This window comes from Zingiber officinale, chromosome 8A (assembly GCF_018446385.1).
Source record: "Zingiber officinale cultivar Zhangliang chromosome 8A, Zo_v1.1, whole genome shotgun sequence".
Classification (NCBI taxonomy): Eukaryota; Viridiplantae; Streptophyta; class Magnoliopsida; order Zingiberales; family Zingiberaceae; genus Zingiber; species Zingiber officinale.
Window position 1 is genome coordinate 85,427,198 of NC_056000.1, and position 21,431 is coordinate 85,448,628.

Below are 21,431 nucleotides of genomic sequence, written 5' to 3' on the forward strand. Positions count from 1 at the left end.
TGTTTAGAAAAAATATAAGACTTTAGAGGAGGAAGTTCTCGAACCTTAGAAGTAATTGCATCGGTACGTCCTTGTGTTTCGTGTGTCGGATTCGGAAGGTGCTTGGTCTCATCATCGGTGAATTGAATATTGGGGTCCTCCTCTCGCGGATTCATTATATCCTTTCCCTTCTGAGCTCAAGATGATGCACTTCCACGATCTTCATTGTAATAAAATTGAGAAACGAAAAGTATTGAATATATGATTTAAGAAATGATCATTTAAAATGAAATGATATATATATATATATATATATATATATATATATATATATATATATATATATATATATATATATATATATATATATATATATATATATATTTGGTTCATGTCAAGTTAAAAAAGGTTTCATGATCGGCATCAATAAATCCTGTTATTCTGACGGACTGGGTCCGAACCAGACTCGGCCCGGGGTCGGATCTACATACAAAGAGCACATACAAAAAGAGATTAAAACAACTAGTAAAATATTCTGTATCCTATAGCTATTAACAGTATCATCTTTAAAGGGTCGATCCCCGGGGTGTCATTGTCTGGGGTTAACGTCTCCGTCATGCACTTTTCACCTATGTACTTATATTTACCTCCCTCCATATTTATGGAACCGATTCTAGGAGGCCGCTGATGTGACGGTTCCATATTTTTTTTAACATCACGATGAAATAAACTGCTAGACGATGGCACCGTTTTGTTTATATGTATGGCAAAAAGCTCACCTTCAGAACTCTCATCAATCTATTCCTAAATTAACCCGAAGAAAATAAAATACAGATGTCTACTAAATTAATACAAATGACTAAGATATAAAGGAGGATATACTCGAATGTGCTACTCAATTCCTCATGTAATAATACTCTGTCCCAATCACTGTACCGTCTCACTCAGTGTACCGTCTGAGAGGGAATACCGCTTTGTTTATATATGGTGGCATGCTTGTCCCTTCTCTCTCAATTGTTCATGACGGAGAAGATGTCGTTGGATTCTTGGGACGCTAACGAGGACGGCGTCGCCTTTTCACCGGAGAAGCTCGCCGCCGGCGAAGGCGGCAACTTTAGGGCGACTCAGCCTCCGGCCAAGAAAAGGTGAGAGCTATCGACTCTGGTTCGAGAGTTCACCGGATATATGTAAGTGTCGATCTACTCATTGGTGCAACCTATCGAACAGCCGGCGGTCGGTGCAGAAGCGGGTGGTGTCGGTGCCGGTCGGCTTCGCGGATGGGCTCCTGGGGAAGAATGGAGTCGGCGGGGAGGTGTTTCCGCCGATGGACGCCTGGGCGTGGAGGAAGTACGGCCAGAAGCCCATCAAGGGATCTCCTTACCCGAGGTCGAGGCCACGAATTCTCGAACTAAATTTACGATAAAATTTTAGCGAAAAAGTTTTCTTAATCGAAAGGGACGTCGCAGAGGTTATTACCGGTGCAGCAGCTGCAAGGGCTGCCCGGCGAGGAAGCAGGTGGAGCGGAGCCACCACGATCCCACCACGCTCGTCGTCACCTACTCCTTCGACCACAACCACCCTGGGCCGCCGCCTAAGATCGCCCGCCGCCACCACGCTCCGCCACAGCCTCCGCCGCCAGAGGCGGGGAGGGAAGAGGAGAAGTGCCTGACGTCGGCGGAGGAGGAGGATCCGCTGGTGTCTATGATGATGGCGCTTGAGAACGGCGGGGAGTTCCGGTGGTTCACCGACGTGGCTTCCCCTTCCTCCACCTCGGCGGGATCCGACGAGCTGCTGTACGGATCCGTCCTCTTCGGAGGCAGCGGGGAGGCAGGGTTGGTGCCGGAGGAGAGGGAGACGGTGGGGGCGGGGGAGGAGGACGCAACGTTCGCCGGGCTGGGGGAGCTGCCGGAGTACTCAGTGGTGCTTCGCCGGGGCATGGCGGCGGCTCCGTGGGTCGGGACAACCGAGTGATGGATTTGTGGCCGTTGATTTGGATCTTGATTTCTTCTTTCTGACGCATACACGATTTTTTTTTATTTCGTTTTGACTGTATTTTTTTGTTTTTTGTTTGTATTCATACAGAGATAAATGAGCACATGGTGAGCAAATAAAGAAATAGTTATGTGATATGATATCTGGTGTTATTATATAAGAAAGGTTTAATTGCTTGATTAGCTTAAAGTTTTTTTAGTTAACATCCGGTATGCTAAATTTATCTTATTAGAAACTTGTTTTTTTTTCTTCTTAAAAAAAATACTTCTTAAATTTTATTTTAATATTGTTAAATAATTTAACAAAGTATTGGAGAAAACTTACTATTTGGACTTTTCTGTGAGGCAAACAAATTTGGTATTAGGTAAGAGTCAGTTCATCAAATAAAATGTTTTCAAATTTTGTTGCTTTGCAAGGAAATTTCAAAAATGAAACCCAAAACTTGATATCATTGGATTGCTTAATTATAACCAGGTAGGGTAGGCGAACCAGAATGAATGACTGTTTACATCCGGGATTAGTCATAGGAAACCTGGACATCTAGATTATAAAAAGAAAAGGACAAATGAAAAGTTATATGGATTAGAACAACTTACCTTAAGATGACCTCAGTCTGCACAAGTTCAGTTGTATAGTTGTTAATCTTTAAGTAGTTCATCACTCGTCAGTGGTAGAGAGGCATACAGTGGGCAACATCTTGGGATCAGCATTACCTACATTGAACAACAACCAAATTTCTTCAGAGAAGAAGCTTCAGCTTTGGCATTTATTTTGTCCCCTTCACTTGGTATAGATATACGACACGACCCCATTACCTGCCTCAAACTGCCCCTTGCTCGCAATTGATAAATCTGAGTGAAGAAGGTGAAAATTCTGCCTTTTAATCCAAATCATCGGTCAAAAACGAGTCCTGGATTCTGTCTAGCAATAGGTATTAGAACACAAGCAAATTTCAAAATGGACTGTTTTCATGTTACAAATAAGAATGTAGCTTCTCAAGAACACAAACAGCGGCAACAGGGTTGTGCTAACTAACATTTTGTCTAATAATGTAATGGAGGAACAAAATAACGCTGTTATCCATATAAAGAATGCCTCAAAGGACTGAAAATGAACTGGATAACAAAAGGATAATGAGATGGGATTCAGTAGTTCAACAAGGAATACTTTACACGCACGACAATCTTCCCTTTCTCGACCCCTAATTTGGCTCCAGTTACCAACCAGTGGCCTGGAGTATCTTGTGGCCCCTTCAGCATCTCTGTCATGTCAACAATCTTTGCAAGCTTGGAGCTGTCTCCTGAAGTGGAAGAGGATGTATCCTCTAGTTTCGGCAGCTGGCTAGTGGGACTGTGATCCCAAACGGATCTCCTTATGGTGCAGCCAGGGACCCTAGAGAACAACAGTTTGAGATGTAGGACACTTTTGGCACCGAAATCCCATACCCCAAGCTGAGCTCCTGTCACTATGTAAACGCCAGAGAGGTCACCAATGCTTGTTTCAGTACTCTCAATGGGTGCGGTGCTGACATGGGCAAAATTTTTCCACTTAATGGGTTCGAACCAGCGACTGTCTTGCTCCTCAGGGCCTTGCCATTTGGGTGGGCCAATTGCAATGTGCGAGTCCCAGTGAGGTAAGAAGATCTTCGGTAACGTTGCAAAATGTTGCAAGTGGATGGCTAACCGGTTTTGTTTGCTCCCTTCAAGGCTTAGCCTAAGGCCCGTGACTGGTTTACGACTGACAGATACCTGCACTAAGTTTTGTAGTTCTTAGCTAGAGAGTATATCAGCAGAACAAAAACCTTTTGTAGCTTCCGAATCAGTAATATAAGTGGAATGAAAAGGTCTATAAATCTGCAGCATTTAATAATATAGCAAGACATGCTAAACCAATTTTCCAATGTGTTTTTTCCATCACTACAGTGCTACAATTTTGTACCGATACATCACAGTAAAAAACTTGAAAATAGCCACATTTTCTTTAGCTAAAAAAAAATGATAACTCATTCATCATCAATCTTCAGATGTGACATAGCAAAAAGTAGCATAAAACATAGCTCTTCTTTTCAGTATGTTTAAGTAATATATTGCTTCTTCAGCATTGAGCAACCTATGTGATTGGAGGAATAAACATTCTCCAGCAATTTAAAAGAGTGATAGGTGGTGATTGTCTGTCAACATGATCAGAAAGTTAAGTCCAATGAATAAGGGATAGCATTTTTATATAAACCTAGGTTTTGTTGAACACCTACAAGAATATTGTACAGAAGAAATGGGAACATTGACTACCAATTTGGTCCTCTTTGCTAGTGAAAAGCAAGTAGTTTAATTTGTTCAAAATTCCTTAAACAACTAAAGATGATTTCATACACTGCCATCAGATCAAAATGCTTTTGCAATTATCTACTGAAATTCCATAAAAAGGATACATAATAATTATCAAAATGGTTTTGCAATTATCTACTGAAATTCCATAAAAAGGATACATAATAATTATCAAAATGGTTTTGCAATTATCTACTGTGAATTCCATGAAAAAAAAAGGTAGGACACATAATCATAATATAATGATTATGTCTATCTTAAAAATTACCAACTAGATTCCTATTTACCTGCTCTGTGCTAATATAAAGCTTCGGGCCCATTAAACTAAACTGAAGAGAAGGGCACATGGGTTCCTTTCTTTGGTGTCCAGGAATATTAACTGGTGCAGGAGCCCAAACTCTTTGTACTTGAAACTCCAAGAAATACTGTAATTCTTCTATAGGTGGCTTATCTGCAGGCAAAATTATAAATATAAATGTAAGAATACAATCTCTACAATTTAAAGGTCACAAGGCAAAATTGACACAAGTCAGCCTTTTGGCATAAGCAAACTAAATCGACATTGCTAGAAAATAGAAATCCATGATTATATGGTTACTGAAAGAATGACAGAAAACAGAAAAATTTTAATGATACGCTTGTCATACAATGTGCATTTGATATTATCTTTTTGATAAAGAGGTTACAATATTCTAATAAAAGTTTCCAGTTAAGGATTGTGAAGATTAGTTCCAAAAGGTGAGACAAATCAAGTGGGAAATCTTACAGTTTGGAATTATGCAACAATACTGACTCATGCAATAATGCATAGACAAGATCCAAATATTACAATGAAAAATAAGAAAGTTTTGCATTTATCAATAAAACAAGGGGTCCCCAGAAGAGTGCAGCATGCCTGCTAGCGCCTCGCACTGATGAATATAATCTCTTGTGGCAGAAATTAATTAAAATTGGGATGTCCAATAACATCAAAAAGCTAAAATCATTCCCTTCTCTAGAAGCCAATGCTCTCATACCATCAAATAGAAATTAAATGAAGCCTCCCATGACCCATCTACAACATATATTTCCATATAGCAATGTTCATAGAAAAATATTGCAATATAAAATTTCTAATTCCTTAGAATCAAACTAAAAAGACAAGTTAGTAAAATAAAAAATAACAAGGGCTTAACCAGAACATACACTCTAAATATAGGTCAACGGCACGAAGTAGGTTCTGAGTTCCAGGTACTCCAGTCAGAAGAGAAACGATGGGGAGAAAGGTCATATTGATAACATCTGGAGCTGAAGAAACGGTGCTCACCCACTCTGCATGATTTTGAACAAGATCATCACCACCCCTCCTCCGAAAGATAATAGTAATATCCTGCATAAAAGAAAGCATCATTTGGACAATATACAGAATGAATTATTGGCTACTGGCAAAATACCACAAAAAAATGCTATGTTCTATAGAATTCTCAAATTGCTACATATCAGTATTCGTGTATGTAATAATCTTGAATAGTTGCAATTCCACCAAATACATGACCTCCGAATACAGCTAACAAAAGAATTTTTTTCACTTAAATCGGAACAAAGTAATTACAAACTATTGAGGTTATTTCACATGAAGTGGGAAAATTCTCAAGAATATAGTAAGTCTTCCCAGAGAAATTCAAGCATTACACCAGAAAATAAGTGTATGTCTTACAATTGTATCCTAAGTAGACTGCAGTCACATTTTTCATTAATCTTTCATTGGTTTACTCGTACCAATCTAATTTATTAGTTCAATCCCAAAATATGGGATCAAGTTGACTTGTTACTGCACAAACCTTTGTTTATGTAATTTTTATATTTTAACACCAAGACAACACCAAATATCTTATTAATGAGCATAAATTATACTGCCAAATCTGGCAAGGGATGAAGAATAGTGGTAAACTGAGGGCTACTACTAACAACTCCAGCAAGGGGACACTCAATAGATGAACAAGAAATAAAGCTGGCACTAGGACATTTTGAAGATGGGTTTGAAGAAACGAGCAAGAATAACCTTGGCAAAGGCTGAATGATAAGCAACAATTTTGGCAACGGATGAAGATTGACAACAAAACAAAGTGGCAGGCATGGAATGGAGACAAACGGTGCTTCGAACAAGGAAGGCAGATACCTGTGAACTAGGCATTGCAAATTAAAGGTATTGATAAAAGACAGATGTACCCTCACAACCCATCAAGTTACTAGTCTCTAGAAATTACCCTGGTTTCACATGTCATACGGCTATTCAATCCAGGTTTGCAGCATTTTTTGTTTATGAACATGCTCAAACTGGCCATGTCCCTGGTTCCTAGATTTTTTGGTGTAGCAGATCGATTTGGGCCACATTCTGTAGCCATAATTTGAGGGGCAAGTAAGGAAGGAAATTATACAACAACAACAACAAGAGATCGTATCAAGTATCAACTTAATAAAACCATATTATTATTCATTTACTAGTATAATAGGGACACTTTTGTAGCTCAGTTCAGGACAGTGGAGTATAAAACTTCATACTTACGTTTGAATTTTAGTACAGATGGATTTAGTAGCAGATGGCATGTTTAGTATATAGGTTTTCCAATATAAGTGCAATGGTTCTCTTGATAAATTTTTTTTTAAAAAACTCTACGATCTCAATTACTTCAGACATGCAAACAGAAGGATTTGGAAATATCTCATATGGTCATCAAATAGTAGCAGATGAGTAAAGTATTTGGATATCTTCAGATAATTCTCATTAGTTCTTAGGCTATGACATATTGGCTCATCAATTTGTGGGAATAGATTACATGATGCATGTTATGGACCGTGGGTAAGCCCATGCAGCAAAAGAGAATCTGGAGCCCTTATCAAATACAAGAGATACACGCTGAGCATATTTAAAAAGGAGTGTGCATATCAAGAGAATTGATTCAGCTATAGTAATTGATTTTATTTGAGTCGAGTATCTTTTATTTTTAGTAAGGATAAACCTTTCTTATTCTGTGTTTATTTTCTTCTTTCGTTAGGAAGGAACATCAGTAGTTGTATTTAAATGGATAGAATAATGCAATAATGATTATGATTGAGTTTATAAAAAGAAATCAAACCTCTAGATCGAGAGGTTCTCTAATCCCAACCAGCCTCAAATTCTCCCTACCACCATAGGCCATCAAGATCGTAAAACCAAGAAAACAAAGATTGATTCCGCCGATTAGCAGTAAACCGTCCCATTACACGATCCATATCCAAGGGTCATAACATATTGGTATCAGAGCTTGTCGTAATGGGTGACTCATAAGCACTTCAATAACGCTTTGAGGTTTTTTCAAAATTTTCAAAGAGGACAAAGCTGGCAATGAAAAATAGCAGCTCATCCACGCTTAACCGAAAGAATTGTCCAAAGGCTTCTCTAAACTACACTCGCACAACAACCATCTAGGTGAAGAAAGCAACAGTCATCCTGACCCGAATGGCATCACTCGAAAGGGTACCGTGGCCGTGAAGAGAGATCCTCATATATACTACGGTATTCGAAGCTGGATTTCCCACATTATGATGGTCAATCTGATCGTTTGGGATGGCTTAATCGATGTGACCATTTTTTCGCCATCAACGCACTCCGAAGGAAGAAAAAGTTGACCTAGCTTCATTACATCTTGAGGGAGATGGTCAATTGTGAATCATCAAACTAGAACATGATCAACCTCATATCAATAGGAGGAATTTAAGGATCTATGTAATCTAAGGTTTAGGCCACCTATTTGCAACAACAAATTGGACGAGCTTGTCAAACTTCAACAATTAGCATCCATGGAAGACTACCAGCGAAAGTTCAAACAATTGGTGGCATGAGCGAATTCATTAATATTAAAACAAGAAGTTTAAATATTCATTAGTGGACTCCAAGATCACATCCCTGTGGAAGTCGAACTTCACCGCCCAAAAGATCTCACATCAGCCCGTCTTTATGAACGCCGCTCTAAACAATCTGAATCTACCATCACACCGCAGCGCACCCCCATCCAACCGCCGAAGCAACGATTTATCAAACAATTAAGAAATAGAAGAACGACGTGCCAAGGCCTTTGTTTTAATTGCAATGAACTTTACACTCCCGGTCACCGTTGCAAACATCTTTTCTGGCTTGAGGGATTAGAAGATTATGATGAATAGAACCACGTCGAGGATGTTGAAATTTCTCTCAATGTAATCGCAGACACTCACGCTCCTCAAACCATGCGAATTAAGGGACAAATTAACACACACCCCTTTGTTGGTCCTAACGACTCGGGAAGCACTCATTGCTTTCTAAATTCAGCACTTGCATCCATCTTGGGCTTACCACAAACGCCCTGCTCTCTGGGTAGCAGTAGTTAATGGGCGACGACTACACTGCCTTGGGTCTGCCACAACATCTTAATTCATTTGGGTGATCACAAATTTAATGTTGAATTCTTCATTCTACCATTGGGAGACATTGGAGCAGTGTTGGGAGTAAATTGGCTTCGCACCCTTAGTCCCATCCTTTGGGATTTCTCCAAATGCGCATGAGCATTCAACAAACCGGTAACACCATTGATTTACAAGGATCGGGTGCTACTTAATAGCAGAAGTCGCCTCCCTCGCAAACAGCTACCCTACACAAATTTAATGTTGAATTCTTCATTCTACCATTGGGAGACATTGGAGCGTTGGGAGTAAATTGGCTTCGCACCCTTAGTCCCATCCTTTGGGATTTCTAGATGCGAATGAGCTTTCAACAAACCGCAACGCCATTGATTTACAAGGATCGGGTGTTACTCTAATAGCAGAAGTAGCCTCCCTCGCAACAGCTACCCTACCAAAAGTTCATGAAAAAGCACTGACATATTTTGGAAAAGTATGCTTTAATTTTTGAGGAACCTGCCTCCCACCCTTCCACAAATCCTGCCACAAAATTTTACTTAAACAAGACACCAAACCCATCATGGTGTGCACTTGTAGATACCCCCATTTGCAAAAAAATGAAATCGAGTGTCAATGCAACGACATAATTGCCAAGGGCTTGATTAGACAAAACACATCACCTTTTTCTTTGCTAGTTTTATTGGTGAAAACGACAAATGACATATGGCGCTTTTGTGTGGATTATAGGGCTCTGAATGAGAAGACGATCAAGGATAAATTTCCTATGCCTGTGATCGATGAATTGCTTAGCGATTTACAAGGTTTAAAATCTCGACCCGTGCCGAGGTTTCGGTCCCGGACCGGAACGATACGGTTTTGGTATCGTATCGTGCCGTGCCGATACTGTTTCGGTATTTTTTTATTTATATATAGTAATTATTAGATAAATATGTTTATTGTGTATAATTTAAAAATAAGTTGTATATTAATTTTATATAAATTCTTAATTATTGAACAACTTAATATGGTTAGAAAAAATAATTAAATATAGTTTTCTTTAAAAAAAAGTTGATCTAGGAATAACTTGAATTAAAATTGATACATCATAATATGTTACCTTATTAATACCAAAAGGAGTGGCGTGAATCAGATGGAAGCATTGGCTCTTGCGACATTCTGCTTAGGTCAACTCCATAGTTCTCCAATGACTAGATTAAATAAGCATCCCATGACATGCAATATTGATATTGATTTCTCCACATGTTCATCAGCGTGTCTCGATTCATCACTGGATGTTGGATTTGAACTGGCACCACTGAAATCGGAACGGGTACAGGCACAGGATAAGGATAAGGATAAGCATACGTCCCCGAGCTCTGGTATGACGGATCACCATATGATGCATCAGAGTTATAATAAGAAGGTTGCGAGTATGATGAACTTCGACTAGAATCAATCTCAGCTAAACTCTCCCGCATATCTTGATAATTATGAGCTTTCTTTTGTTTGTCACCCTTATATCGACGTTGATATTGAATAGTACTACCTCTAGCTCCATGATCATCATCTTGAGTTGCATGTGTGTAATCTTTCTCACATGTCCATGGCTCTGGTGCTAGAGTAGGGGGGACATAATTTTTACCACTAGATGCATCACCACTGTCATCACTTCCATGAGTACTTGCACTGCTATCAACATCACTATCCTCATTTCGAACTTCTCGTCGGACTACAGTGTCAGAAGGTGATGATGTTTCATCACTGTCATCATGTTCTTGCTCATCAATTGCATCGAGTGGATTGTCTTTAATTCTAAATGGACCACTTCCCATAAAAGTAGGAGGTTTGCCTTTTTCTTTCTTTTTAATAAAAATTGCAAGAGCTTTGCCTTTGCCTTTATCTATGGACTTTGGTTGAGTTTGTGATGTTTGAGAACGCCTAGACCGAGATCCAGAAAATCGAAATTCTTGATCAAAAGCTTCATCATCTTCTTCCTCGCAGATATCTCCTCTATCTTGTATTTTTTCAATCTGTTGAGTAAGAAATTGAGATGGTCGTGGTGGGTCTCCTGCTTCATCAAGTAATGGATTCTTAGCCTCAACAGCGCTCCACCAATCCATCATTGGATCATTCTCAGCCTGGACAAATCCAATATCAAATGGGTCTACATCACCAGACTCCTGTTCTTCATTCTCTTCTGTTATTGCTCTTAGTTGAAGACGCATATTATAATGAACGTAGACCATCTTCTCCAAGCGACGATAAGAAAGACGATTTCGTACTTTTGTATGAATGAGGGAGAAAGTTGACCAATTTCTTTCACAACCGCTTGAAGACGTTGTCTGTGAGAGAATTCGTACTGCAATCTTTTTCAAATTTGGAACTGATCCTCCATATTGTAACCACCACTCAGCTGTAAGAAAAATAAGAACAAAATTAAAATAATTATTTATATTTGTTGACAATAATTAGTAATAATTTTTACTATATTTACTCGCATCCATTTTATATCTGCATATGACAATGCAATAGGATCGCTAAAAGAACCATATGTCTCTCGAAATAATCGACTTTCATTAATAGTCTCAGCAATTGATTCTGTGTTTGTATGCAGTCTTAATATTACATGTCTGAGGGTCACTAATAAATCATCATTTGTGCCAAGATTATAACGATATTGATATGCCGGATTGAGATAATAGCCTATAATAATTAAACATATATAATTATTAATAACAATATTAAATTCGTTATCATTAAAAAATACGTACTAGCCAAATGAATAGGTTTTCCCATTTGATCATCCCATCTTGTAGTGATTATATCAATGTAATGTTGATACTTGGTCGGTGATTGTAGACGCTTCTTAATTTCCTCTTTTGCTTCATGAATTAGGTGGTAAACGTTGCCCATTTGTGGCTTCTTGTCCATATCAACTTTACGTAGAACAACGTACAATGGTTCTATTGCTATAAGAATATCTGCGATATAGTCCCAAAATCTGACCGACATAATAATTTTTTGTACCTCCTTACCTTCAGTCGTGTTAGAATATCGAGAGGCTTCCCAATCCTTAGAAGAGAACATGGCCTTTAATCCGACTTTTTTCTGATTCAACGATTGTAACAGTAGAAAGTGAGTGGCAAATCTAGTCGCTCCTGGTCGCAGAATCTCCCCATTAATAAATTTCCTCATTAATCCATGAACCCAATGATGATTATAGATGAATTTTGTTAAAAATTGACCTTTTTTCACTACCTTCTTCACTATATCGAGCTTACCGATATCTGCCATCATCAAATCGATACACTGTGCTGCACATGGTGTCCAAAATAATGTTTGATACCTTTGCTCCAATATCTCTCCAGCCCTTTTAAAGTTGGCACCATTATCTGTAATCACCTGTACTATATGTTCGGCACCTATCTTGTGAACTACACTATCCATCAAACGAAATATGTAGGGTGCATCATGATAGTCTGTAGTTGCATCAATAGATTTATGAAATATCACCTTTCTATTGCAGTATAGTAGAAAGTTGATGATGCTCATCCGTGTAGGTCCTGTCCAGCCATCACACATCAACGTAACCCCATATAAGCTCCATTGTTTCTTGCATGATAGGATCCAAGTCTTGATCTCCTCCACTTGTTCATCTAAATATGGACCGGCAATTTCATATGCAGTCGGAGGTTGAATACCAGGACCAGATTTTTGGATGTTGGACACCATGCTACGGTAGTATGTGTTGTTTGCTGCATTAGGGGGAATATGATTAAAATGGAAAAATTTAGCAATACTTTTACCGATTGATTTCTTCTTCTCTTTTGAATATGCATCATCAATCCTAGTCTGTTTGCTAGCTTGGTCTGGAAATGTTAGTGGATCAATATCAGCAATATCAACTGCATGTCTTCGTCCCATAGAAGAAAAAAAACGATCAATACCACCTTGTGTTGAAGTAATACGAACACTTGCACTCCTTCCTAATGTTGATGCAGCAGTTGAGCCACTTCCACTAGCACCAGAGCCACTTCTATGTTGCATATTTTGCTCATAGTCATATTGAGTTCGAGAGGCACTGAGAGCTGCTAAAAAGTCTTCGTCATTTGGAACTTCACCACGACCTTCCATTTCATCATAGATTGGTTCTTTAGAGCTTCAACTATCAACAAGTTCCCGTTCTCGTTGTTGTTTATACTTTAATGCTTTTTTGCCATCAAGTTCCTCTTTCATTGCACGACGCACTTCTTGAGAAACTTTTGGACAATTAGAAACATCCGGATATCCACCAGCAAGATGTTGTTTTAGGCGTGTGACCCCGCCGCCGCGTCCAATCATATCGCAATGCAAACATTGCCAATGGAATCGATTTTCTAATCGACGTGCGTGTCTCCAAGCTGGATCATGAGATTGTTGTTTTGGTGCCATTACCTATGCATTATAAAAAAAGTAAGGATAATATTCATTTCTAGGTAATGATCATCATTTTATAATGTCAAAAATGTATTTATCATTGTAAATTTACAAATTAAGTATATAAACTCTAAACAACAACTTATGAAATTTGAAACAATCTCTTAAAAATATTAATTTATCTTTCTCAATTTAGATTGATCAGAATTGCACAAGATTATAAGTGTTTTATTATGAATCATAAACATGTCCAAATTTTTAAAATAAAAGACTTGTAATATTTTTAAACATATTACAAAAGTAAAAAATTAATATTCATGGATCCAAATTTTAAATTAATTCCAATATTAAATATTATCTATAATAAATATATAAATTATTTTTAAGATGTTACTTTATAAATAATAATTATACAAATTAATTAATTAATTAATTATTATTTGTAAAAATATAACATAATAAAAATATCAAAATATAAATTTAATTTATTAGTTTTTTTTATAATTTTTATTTTTTTAGAGTATTAGAATATAAATCTGAATTATTATTATTATTAAAAAATTTTAAATTAAATTTTAAATAATAAAAAATATTATAATATATATCAGATTTCTTATAATTTTTTATAAAAATTTTAAACAGATTTTTTATAATTTTTAAAAAAAATTTAAATACAATTTAAAACATTGAAAATTAAAATTTCAGAATATTAATTAAAATTTTAATTTTTAAATATATTTTTTTATATATTTTAATTTTTTTGAGAAAATTTAAAGGAATTGTTATAAATTTAAATTATATTTAATTTCCTTCTGGTAGGGCACGCGGGCACGCGGCGTGCACGGCGCCGGCGGATCACGCCGCTCGGCAGCGGTGGATCGCAGGGGTCCGGCGACTCCTTCGGCGCCGCCTTCGATGCATAACGAAATCGTACCTCGCTGCTCGTCGCGCGTCGCCGCTGCTCGCCGCGCCTAGCTTCGCCTCGCCTCGCTTCGCCTCGCCTCGCCTCGCCTCGCCGCCTCGCCTCTCCGCTGCTCGCTGCTGCTAATCGATCGCTGGTACGTTTTTATAGGTTTTTTGCGAGCGACAGAAGGAATCGAATCGATTCCTTCTGTCGCGCGATTTTTTCGATCGCGACACTCTCGCGCATGCTGGCGCCCATCAACGAGCGCCGAAAGCACAGCGCCACGCCTGCGCGTATCACGCGCCGAAACTTCTGCGTGTCGAGTGCCGGTTTCGGCCGGGCGACGGAATGGTAAAAACCGTCCGTGCCGCCCGGCACGAGACGGTATTCCAAACCTTGGCGATTTACATGGATCTCTTTATTTTACTAAGCTAGACCTCAAATCCTGATATCACCAAATCCAAATGGAACAGGCCAGCATTTTTATGATAGTTTTACGCACTCATCACGACTATTTTGAGTTCATAGTAATGCCTTTCGGGCTCACAAACGCCCCCTCGACTTTTCAAGCTCTCACGAATAATATCTTTGATGCTTTCATGAAGAAATTTATGCTCGTCTTCTTAGATAATATACTTATTTGCAAGCCTTCTTGCATCTCCACCATTTGCAATTGGATTTTGAAATATTACTGCAGCAACACCGCTTCTTAAAAAATTCTAAATGTTTATTTGTTCGGATGAAAATCACTTATCTTGGTCACATCATTTCTCGTTCCGTAGGTAATGGCAAAATTGAAGCAGTCCTCCATTGGTCGCAACCCACTACACTTCGTGCCCTTCATGGGCTCACGAAGACCGTAAATTCGTCCAAGGTTATGGAATGTCAACGTCCCCTCTAACTAGGTTCTTGAGAAGGAATTCTTTTGAATGGAATGAAGTAGCGGAGTTGGATTTCCAAGAGCCAAAAATCACCCTCACTTCCACACCGGTACTTGCCTTGCCCGATTTCTAGAAGTCATGTGTGGTGGATTGTGATGCCTCTGTTATGGGTATCGGTGCAATTCTGCAGCAAGAAGAAAGCCCCATCACCTTATTCAACTGTCCTTTGGCCCAATGGCACAAGAATCTCCCTGCCTATGAGAAAGAGCTCATCAGATTGGCCAAAGCTATACGTCATTGGCATGCTTATCTATGGGAACACAAGTTCTTGGTCCAAACTTACCATTACAGTCTTAAATTTTTATTGGATTACCACCTCGCCTCAACAATACTAATTAGTAAGCTTCTAGGTTTTGACTTGCTCATCGAATATCGACCAGGTGCACTTACACGCCGTGATAGCAATATTGGACAGTTGACCACCATCTAGACCGACCACAATTCAAAACCGCCTGTTAGACGGTTCCTAAAACATCGACCCTTAACCTTAACCGTCCAAGATAGTTGGTTCAGAACTGTCGGTTCACGGTTTGCAACGGTTCATGACAGTTCAAGATTATTATTATTATTATATTAAAAAATATATTGATTTTTTTTCTTCCGGAATTTAAAATTTACACCCCCCCCCCCCCTCTAATATTCTGAATTCTCTTCTGCAGCAGGTGTTGCTGCTGCTGTTGAACATGATGAACTTTGATTTTTTTTTTCCCCAAGACCAAATTGCTTAACCTATTGAAGCTTGTTAGAGTGGCAAGCCAACTGGTGTAGTGGATGTGCTAGAGTTATTTTGTTTAGGAAAGGGAAAAAAAAGACAATTTTGTCATTAGTGTTGTCCTTATTATTATTACTACTCTCTTTTCGTTTATTAGACGCTCTTAAATTTCTTAGATACTAAGTAATTGATAAAGCACAGATACTTATTTTAAGTTATATTAGGCTTTCTTGAGTTTATACATTTTTAGGGTATTCTATATATTACAATCTGGAGAATTTGCCTGACATATATTTTAATTTTAATATAATCATTTAAAAATATAAATTTTATATCTATTTGGTAGATTTATTTGTAGAAAATGCTAAAAACATATGTATTGATTATAAACATGTTTACTGTATATGTGTTTCAACATAATCAAGTCTTTTTCTTGGGCTAAAGTCTTTAGTTACTAATTTTACTTTGTTTTTTTATTATCATGCCTTCATTATTTTATTTTGAAATATTTGTTTGTATAGATTGTTAAAATATTTTAAGTTATATGGATTAATTTTCATATTTGATTTCTTTCAAATTGATTAATTCTTTCTGCATTACTATAATTAATTTAGATTAAGTAATATTTCATTTATGTCTTTTGGTTCTATTTGTGACATGAAAGAAAAGAAATTAACTTGATTTCTAAAATAAGATCTTATATTTATTCCATAAATAGTATATTTAACAACTTGTTCTATAAGATGTTTAGATTTGTTTTAAGTGTTGGGGTGCTCTTAAATTTCTTGAATGTTTTCTGTGAGTTCTTTTCAGATTTATTTTATATTCTTTACTTTTTAATTAAATGTAGTTTTATTAATTTTCTCTTTTATATTTTTATTTATAATGATTCGACAAATCGTTGTTTCAATTAGAATCAAGGGCTAAAGTCAAAATTTTTTAATTTAAGTTCGTTTTTAACTACTTAAATTCGAAATTTAGGCTTTTGGATTATGAAAATTGACTTATACTAATGTTTAAGGCCGAAATTTTTGAATTTAAGTTCGTTTTCAGCTCCTTAAATTCAAATTTTAGACTTTTGAATTGTGAAAATCTACTAATACTAATGTTTGGAATTTTCAAAAATTTCTGCTTATATTTTTAAAGTATTTTTGAGTTTTAGAATTGGATAATTCAATTTTAGAAATGTTGACGCATTATAATTGTGAATATGATTTTTGAAAATTATTGCGTGTAGTTGTGAAGTAAAATGTAAAGTTTGGACTTTTAGAAAATATCTTTTGCTATTTGTTTTTGAATTGTTGAAAAAAGATAGTCATTAAATTAAATGATTATGTTTCTAAAATATTATGTTAATGATAAATTAGATGAAATAACAATATTGAGTTTTTTAACAAGATGCGAGATGAACCTACTTCAAAGCATCTCCCCGGCCACCTCCTCCTCTCCTGTCTCCTGAATCACCATTTTGTGTCTTCTAGAATACTAACCATGATACGTAATGAGTTTCACGAAGAATATCAGAAGGCATTATACCGAATTACACTAGATTTCTATTGGCCTGAGATGAAATGGCAGGTTCACATGTTTGTACAAGAATGCCCAGTTTGCCAATGCAATAAAGTGGAGCATTTAAAACATGCGGGATTATTACAACCCTTGCCTGTTCCTCACCAAATGTGGTATGGCATTTACATGGATTTTATTGACAAGTTGCCTCTATCTCAAGGTAAAACTATATTGTTTGTGGTCATGGATCGCTTCTCTAAGTATGCCCATTTCATCCCTTTATCACACCCATACATGGCTGTGAAGGTGACTTGAGTTTTCTTTAATAATATTTTTAATCTTCACGGTCTCCAAAAAACAATTGTGCGACCATGATGCAACCTTCACTAGTTCCTTCTGGAAGGAGCTATTTCGCCATAGTAAAACACAATCTTGTTTCTCGTCCGCTTACCATCCATAATCAGATGACCAAACCGAAGCTATGAACCGAGTAATTGAGATGTATTTGCATTGTTTTACAGGAGAATTAAAAAAAAATTGGTATATTGGATCTCTTGGGTAAAATTTTGTTACAATATTAGCTATCACACGTCCCTTAAGGCCACCCCCTTCGAGGTCGTATATGGGTGATCAACTCCCCACCTATTATCATATTTGGTTGGTACTTCGGGACGGTTTAGCGGCTAGCTCATGAAGTGCTGCCACCATATTTGGCTGGTACTGCCCATATTGAATCAGTAGATCAAGAGGACTCGGGAACAACTTTTAAAGAATCTACGGGAACACCTTCTTGCTGCCCAAAATTGCATGAAACTTCAATATGATTCATCCCATCAGGAGCTACAATTTGAGATAGGAGATATGGTGTTGTTAAAGCTTCAGCCTTATTGCCAAGTAAGTTTGACGTCCAAGAATTATTCGAAACTTTCTCCTTGTTTTTATGGGCCTTTTTAAAATCATTGATCACATGGCCTATGTCACTTACAAGCTCCAATTGCCAGACCACACAAAGCTCCAATTTTGAAGAAATATCATAGCAGCATCCCTGGCTTTCCCACTCTTCCACCCATACATCAGGAAGATTACATTCCCTTTCCTCAAGTTGTTCTTGACCTCCACTCCCACCGTGGGCGCTCCCAAATTCTAGTTGATTTGGAGGGCTTATCCCCTGCCGAGGCTTCATTGGAAGATGCAATAGCTATCATGGAATGTCACCCATCATTCGCGTTTGTGGACAAACCCATTTTTATGGGAGTAATGGTTTTGACCGTGGACAATCCCATGCAGCAAAAGAGAATTTAGAGCCCATCAAATACAAGAGATACACACACGGCAGATTTAGAAAGAATGGTGCATATCAAGAGAATTGATTCAGCTATAGTAGCTGATTTTATTTGAGTTGAGTATCTTTTATTTCAATTGAGTCGAGCATCTTTGTTTTTAGTAAGATTAAACCTTTCTTATTCGGTGTTTGTTTTCTTCCCTCGTCAGGAAGGAACATCAGTAGTTGTATTTAAATGATTGGAATAATGCAATAAAGATTATGATTGGGTTCACAAAAAAGAAAAAACAAACCCCTAGATCGAAAGGTTCTCTAATCCTAAAGAGCCTCAAATTCTCCCTACCACCATAGACCGTCAAGGTCGTAAAACCAAGGCAAAGATTGATTCCGCCGATCAGTCGGTAAATGGTCTCATTATGCAATCCATACCCAAGGGTCATCATAAACGCACATACTTGTAAACATCCTTGTTGAGAAATGCAATTCTAGATAACATGATATGTGACCACTGTTAACAAAAGATGGAGTTGCAAGGGATGCAGTCAATAATATATGACAGCGGTATGTGACATGTACTTTTTCTAAGGCTGGAAGACTACTAACCTTGTCTTTGTAGTTCAAAGGAGCATTGAATGACTGATGTTGCAAGTTCAAGAACCGCTGGTCCCCAATTTCTTTAACATAGTTTTCAATTTCTAACTCTGATAACTGAGATGAATGGTGCTGCTTAATATACACCTCATCTTTTCCACCAATTGTAACCGATATGATTATATGGGTGCCAAAGTTTTCAATAAAGCTGAACAAAATATAAATGAAAAATCTGATGATCAGAAAATAACCAATAATAATAACAATCATAGAAGTCCTAGTTAGATAGCATATGATTTTCCATAATGATAAGGAACTATGCAATTTATACATTGAAAATTCCAAAGAGAGAAACATGATTATAATACCTCGACGTGATGCAAACTATTACCTACTAACCTAGCCAACATTGGTGGATTCCAATTGCGAGGAACAGCATGCTTGATATCATCACGGATAACCAATTCGTCACTTATAAGTTTAGCTTGATACAAAGGGATGTAAAAGCCATCCATAGCAAGAGCTTTGGTTGTTGCAGCATCAACTTTGCTAGATCCAGTGACACTGAACATTGAGTTAAAGCTTCCAAGAGGAACTGTTCCAGACAAACCTAACTTCTTATTGAAAAGCTCAGCCATCTGTAGAGCCAGTATTAGAATAGAAAAAGGGTACACTGCTCCAGAACTGACATTGAAATGATAATAGTGGATGTTTTGCACATAAAAATAATGCTACAGCTTAATTTTGTATCTGGCAAACATATGCAGCCATTAACCTTTCAAAGAATTTCCCAAGCATGCCAACATAAGTCAATTGCAATATTTTCAAATCTAGAGTGACAAGAACACACACATAATACTATGCTTCCAGTTACATTACAATCTAAGAGATCTTATTTTACATCCAACTCGTTGCTCCATGAGGTGGACATGCATCGTAAGAACTATATTACATAGAAGAGAGCATTTTCCTCTAACTGTGATGATAAGGTTCCATATCCATTCGTAAAGTTATAATACAAAATAAAACAAATAAAATCAGGCAATTGTTTTCTTAGATTAAGGGAGGAAAATGCTTCAAATATCCCGACGTTAGACATCATGAAAAACAGAATAACTTGAATAGATATGTTTGCATGTGATCTACACAAACCATAAGATATTTCTAAATATCTAAGCTCAAGATCAACACAGACGATACAACAAATTGAATAATTCAACGACTCATAGGCCAGAACCCCCTTACTTGTTGAAAACTACAGACGCCGGAGGGATCTCGCTGGTCCCTCTCCCTGGTGATCTTGATGTCCAAGGGCACATCGGGGAGAACGATCTCGCCCCCTGCGCTGCCGCCGTCCGCGATGACCAAGCTCCTCCTACTGGAGTCGTCAAGGACGACGAGGCGGGACCCGGGCGCGCCCTTACAGTATAGCAGCCGCGCGTCCGAGGTGACGTCGAACCCACGTCCGAGCGCCTGCACCGCGTTCGTCAGAGTCGCGATCAGAGCTTCCGAGCCGCCCGCAGCGGCCGCCGCTCTCGCCCTATCCATGCGCGAAACCCCACCCAGAAGCAGTGTCAGGACTCAAACGCATCAGACAAGGGTTCAATCTCATCTCATCTTTTCCTCCCCCACGTCCTCCCCGTCGCGCCTCCTTTGCAACCAATCCTAGCTCAAATCTGGCGAGCTTTTTCCCACCAACGGTAAGGGATCGAGATTGGTTTGGAGATGGAGATCCAGTTGGGGGCGACGAAGCGAGATGAGTTGAAGCGAGGCGGGGCGATGCGATAGAGGAAGAGGAGAGGAGAAGAAGGGTTTCTTTGGCTTGGACCGGACGAGTGCTACTGGTGAGGGCCGAGGAAGATGACTTTTTGACCACTCTGACATCGGTAGAAAAAAGAACGCGTTTTTTATTTCCTCCAAAGATCATTAGTCGTTGACCGGTCATTAGAAGCCACCAATGACCAACTTCTTCCATCCCATCCCTTACTACCGAGTCCTGTCTGGATACCAAAATTTACGAATAAAAATAATTGTAAATAAACAGTAATCAACAGTAAGTATAAATAATAATTATGAACACTAATAAATACTAATTATGAAAACAATAATTTTATGTCTTCTTTAGCAATGTAAATGAACAATAATTATGAATAGTAATTATGTAAACAATGATTTTGAATAGTAAATATGAACAATAACGAAATTAGTGAATAAAAATAATTGTGAATCAACATTAATTTTGAAAAAAAAAAATAAGCGTGAACACTAATTTGAAAAAAAATAATGATTTTTATGTTCTTCAGTTTGTCTTCCTTCCAGTGAGCTTCACCGGTAGAGAACAATATACTTGCAACCCCGACCTTTAGTATGTTTGGGATTGGCCCTT

The 21,431-nt window shown here is 37.8% G+C and overlaps 2 protein-coding genes across 2 annotated transcripts; one reads left to right on the top strand and one right to left on the bottom strand.

Annotated features, from left to right (window-relative positions):
• Positions 1-944: 944 nt before the first annotated feature.
• Positions 945-2,075, top strand: LOC122009803 (probable WRKY transcription factor 65). Its single transcript, XM_042566096.1, has 3 exons — positions 945-1,124; positions 1,207-1,365; positions 1,446-2,075. The coding sequence occupies exons 1-3, from the start codon at positions 964-966 to the stop codon at positions 1,948-1,950; spliced, it is 825 nt and encodes a 274-aa protein (XP_042422030.1). The 5' UTR covers positions 945-963; the 3' UTR covers positions 1,951-2,075.
• An 846-nt stretch (positions 2,076-2,921) lies between these two features.
• On the bottom strand, positions 2,922-20,910 carry LOC122009802 (MACPF domain-containing protein CAD1-like). The gene is made up of 6 exons (XM_042566095.1): positions 20,291-20,910; positions 19,445-19,683; positions 19,058-19,253; positions 5,481-5,664; positions 4,583-4,746; positions 2,922-3,719 (listed from the first exon to the last, which is right to left on the bottom strand). Exons 1-6 carry the CDS (start codon positions 20,591-20,593, stop codon positions 3,117-3,119), a joined length of 1,689 nt encoding a protein of 562 aa, XP_042422029.1. The 5' UTR covers positions 20,594-20,910; the 3' UTR covers positions 2,922-3,116.
• Positions 20,911-21,431: the final 521 nt, after the last annotated feature.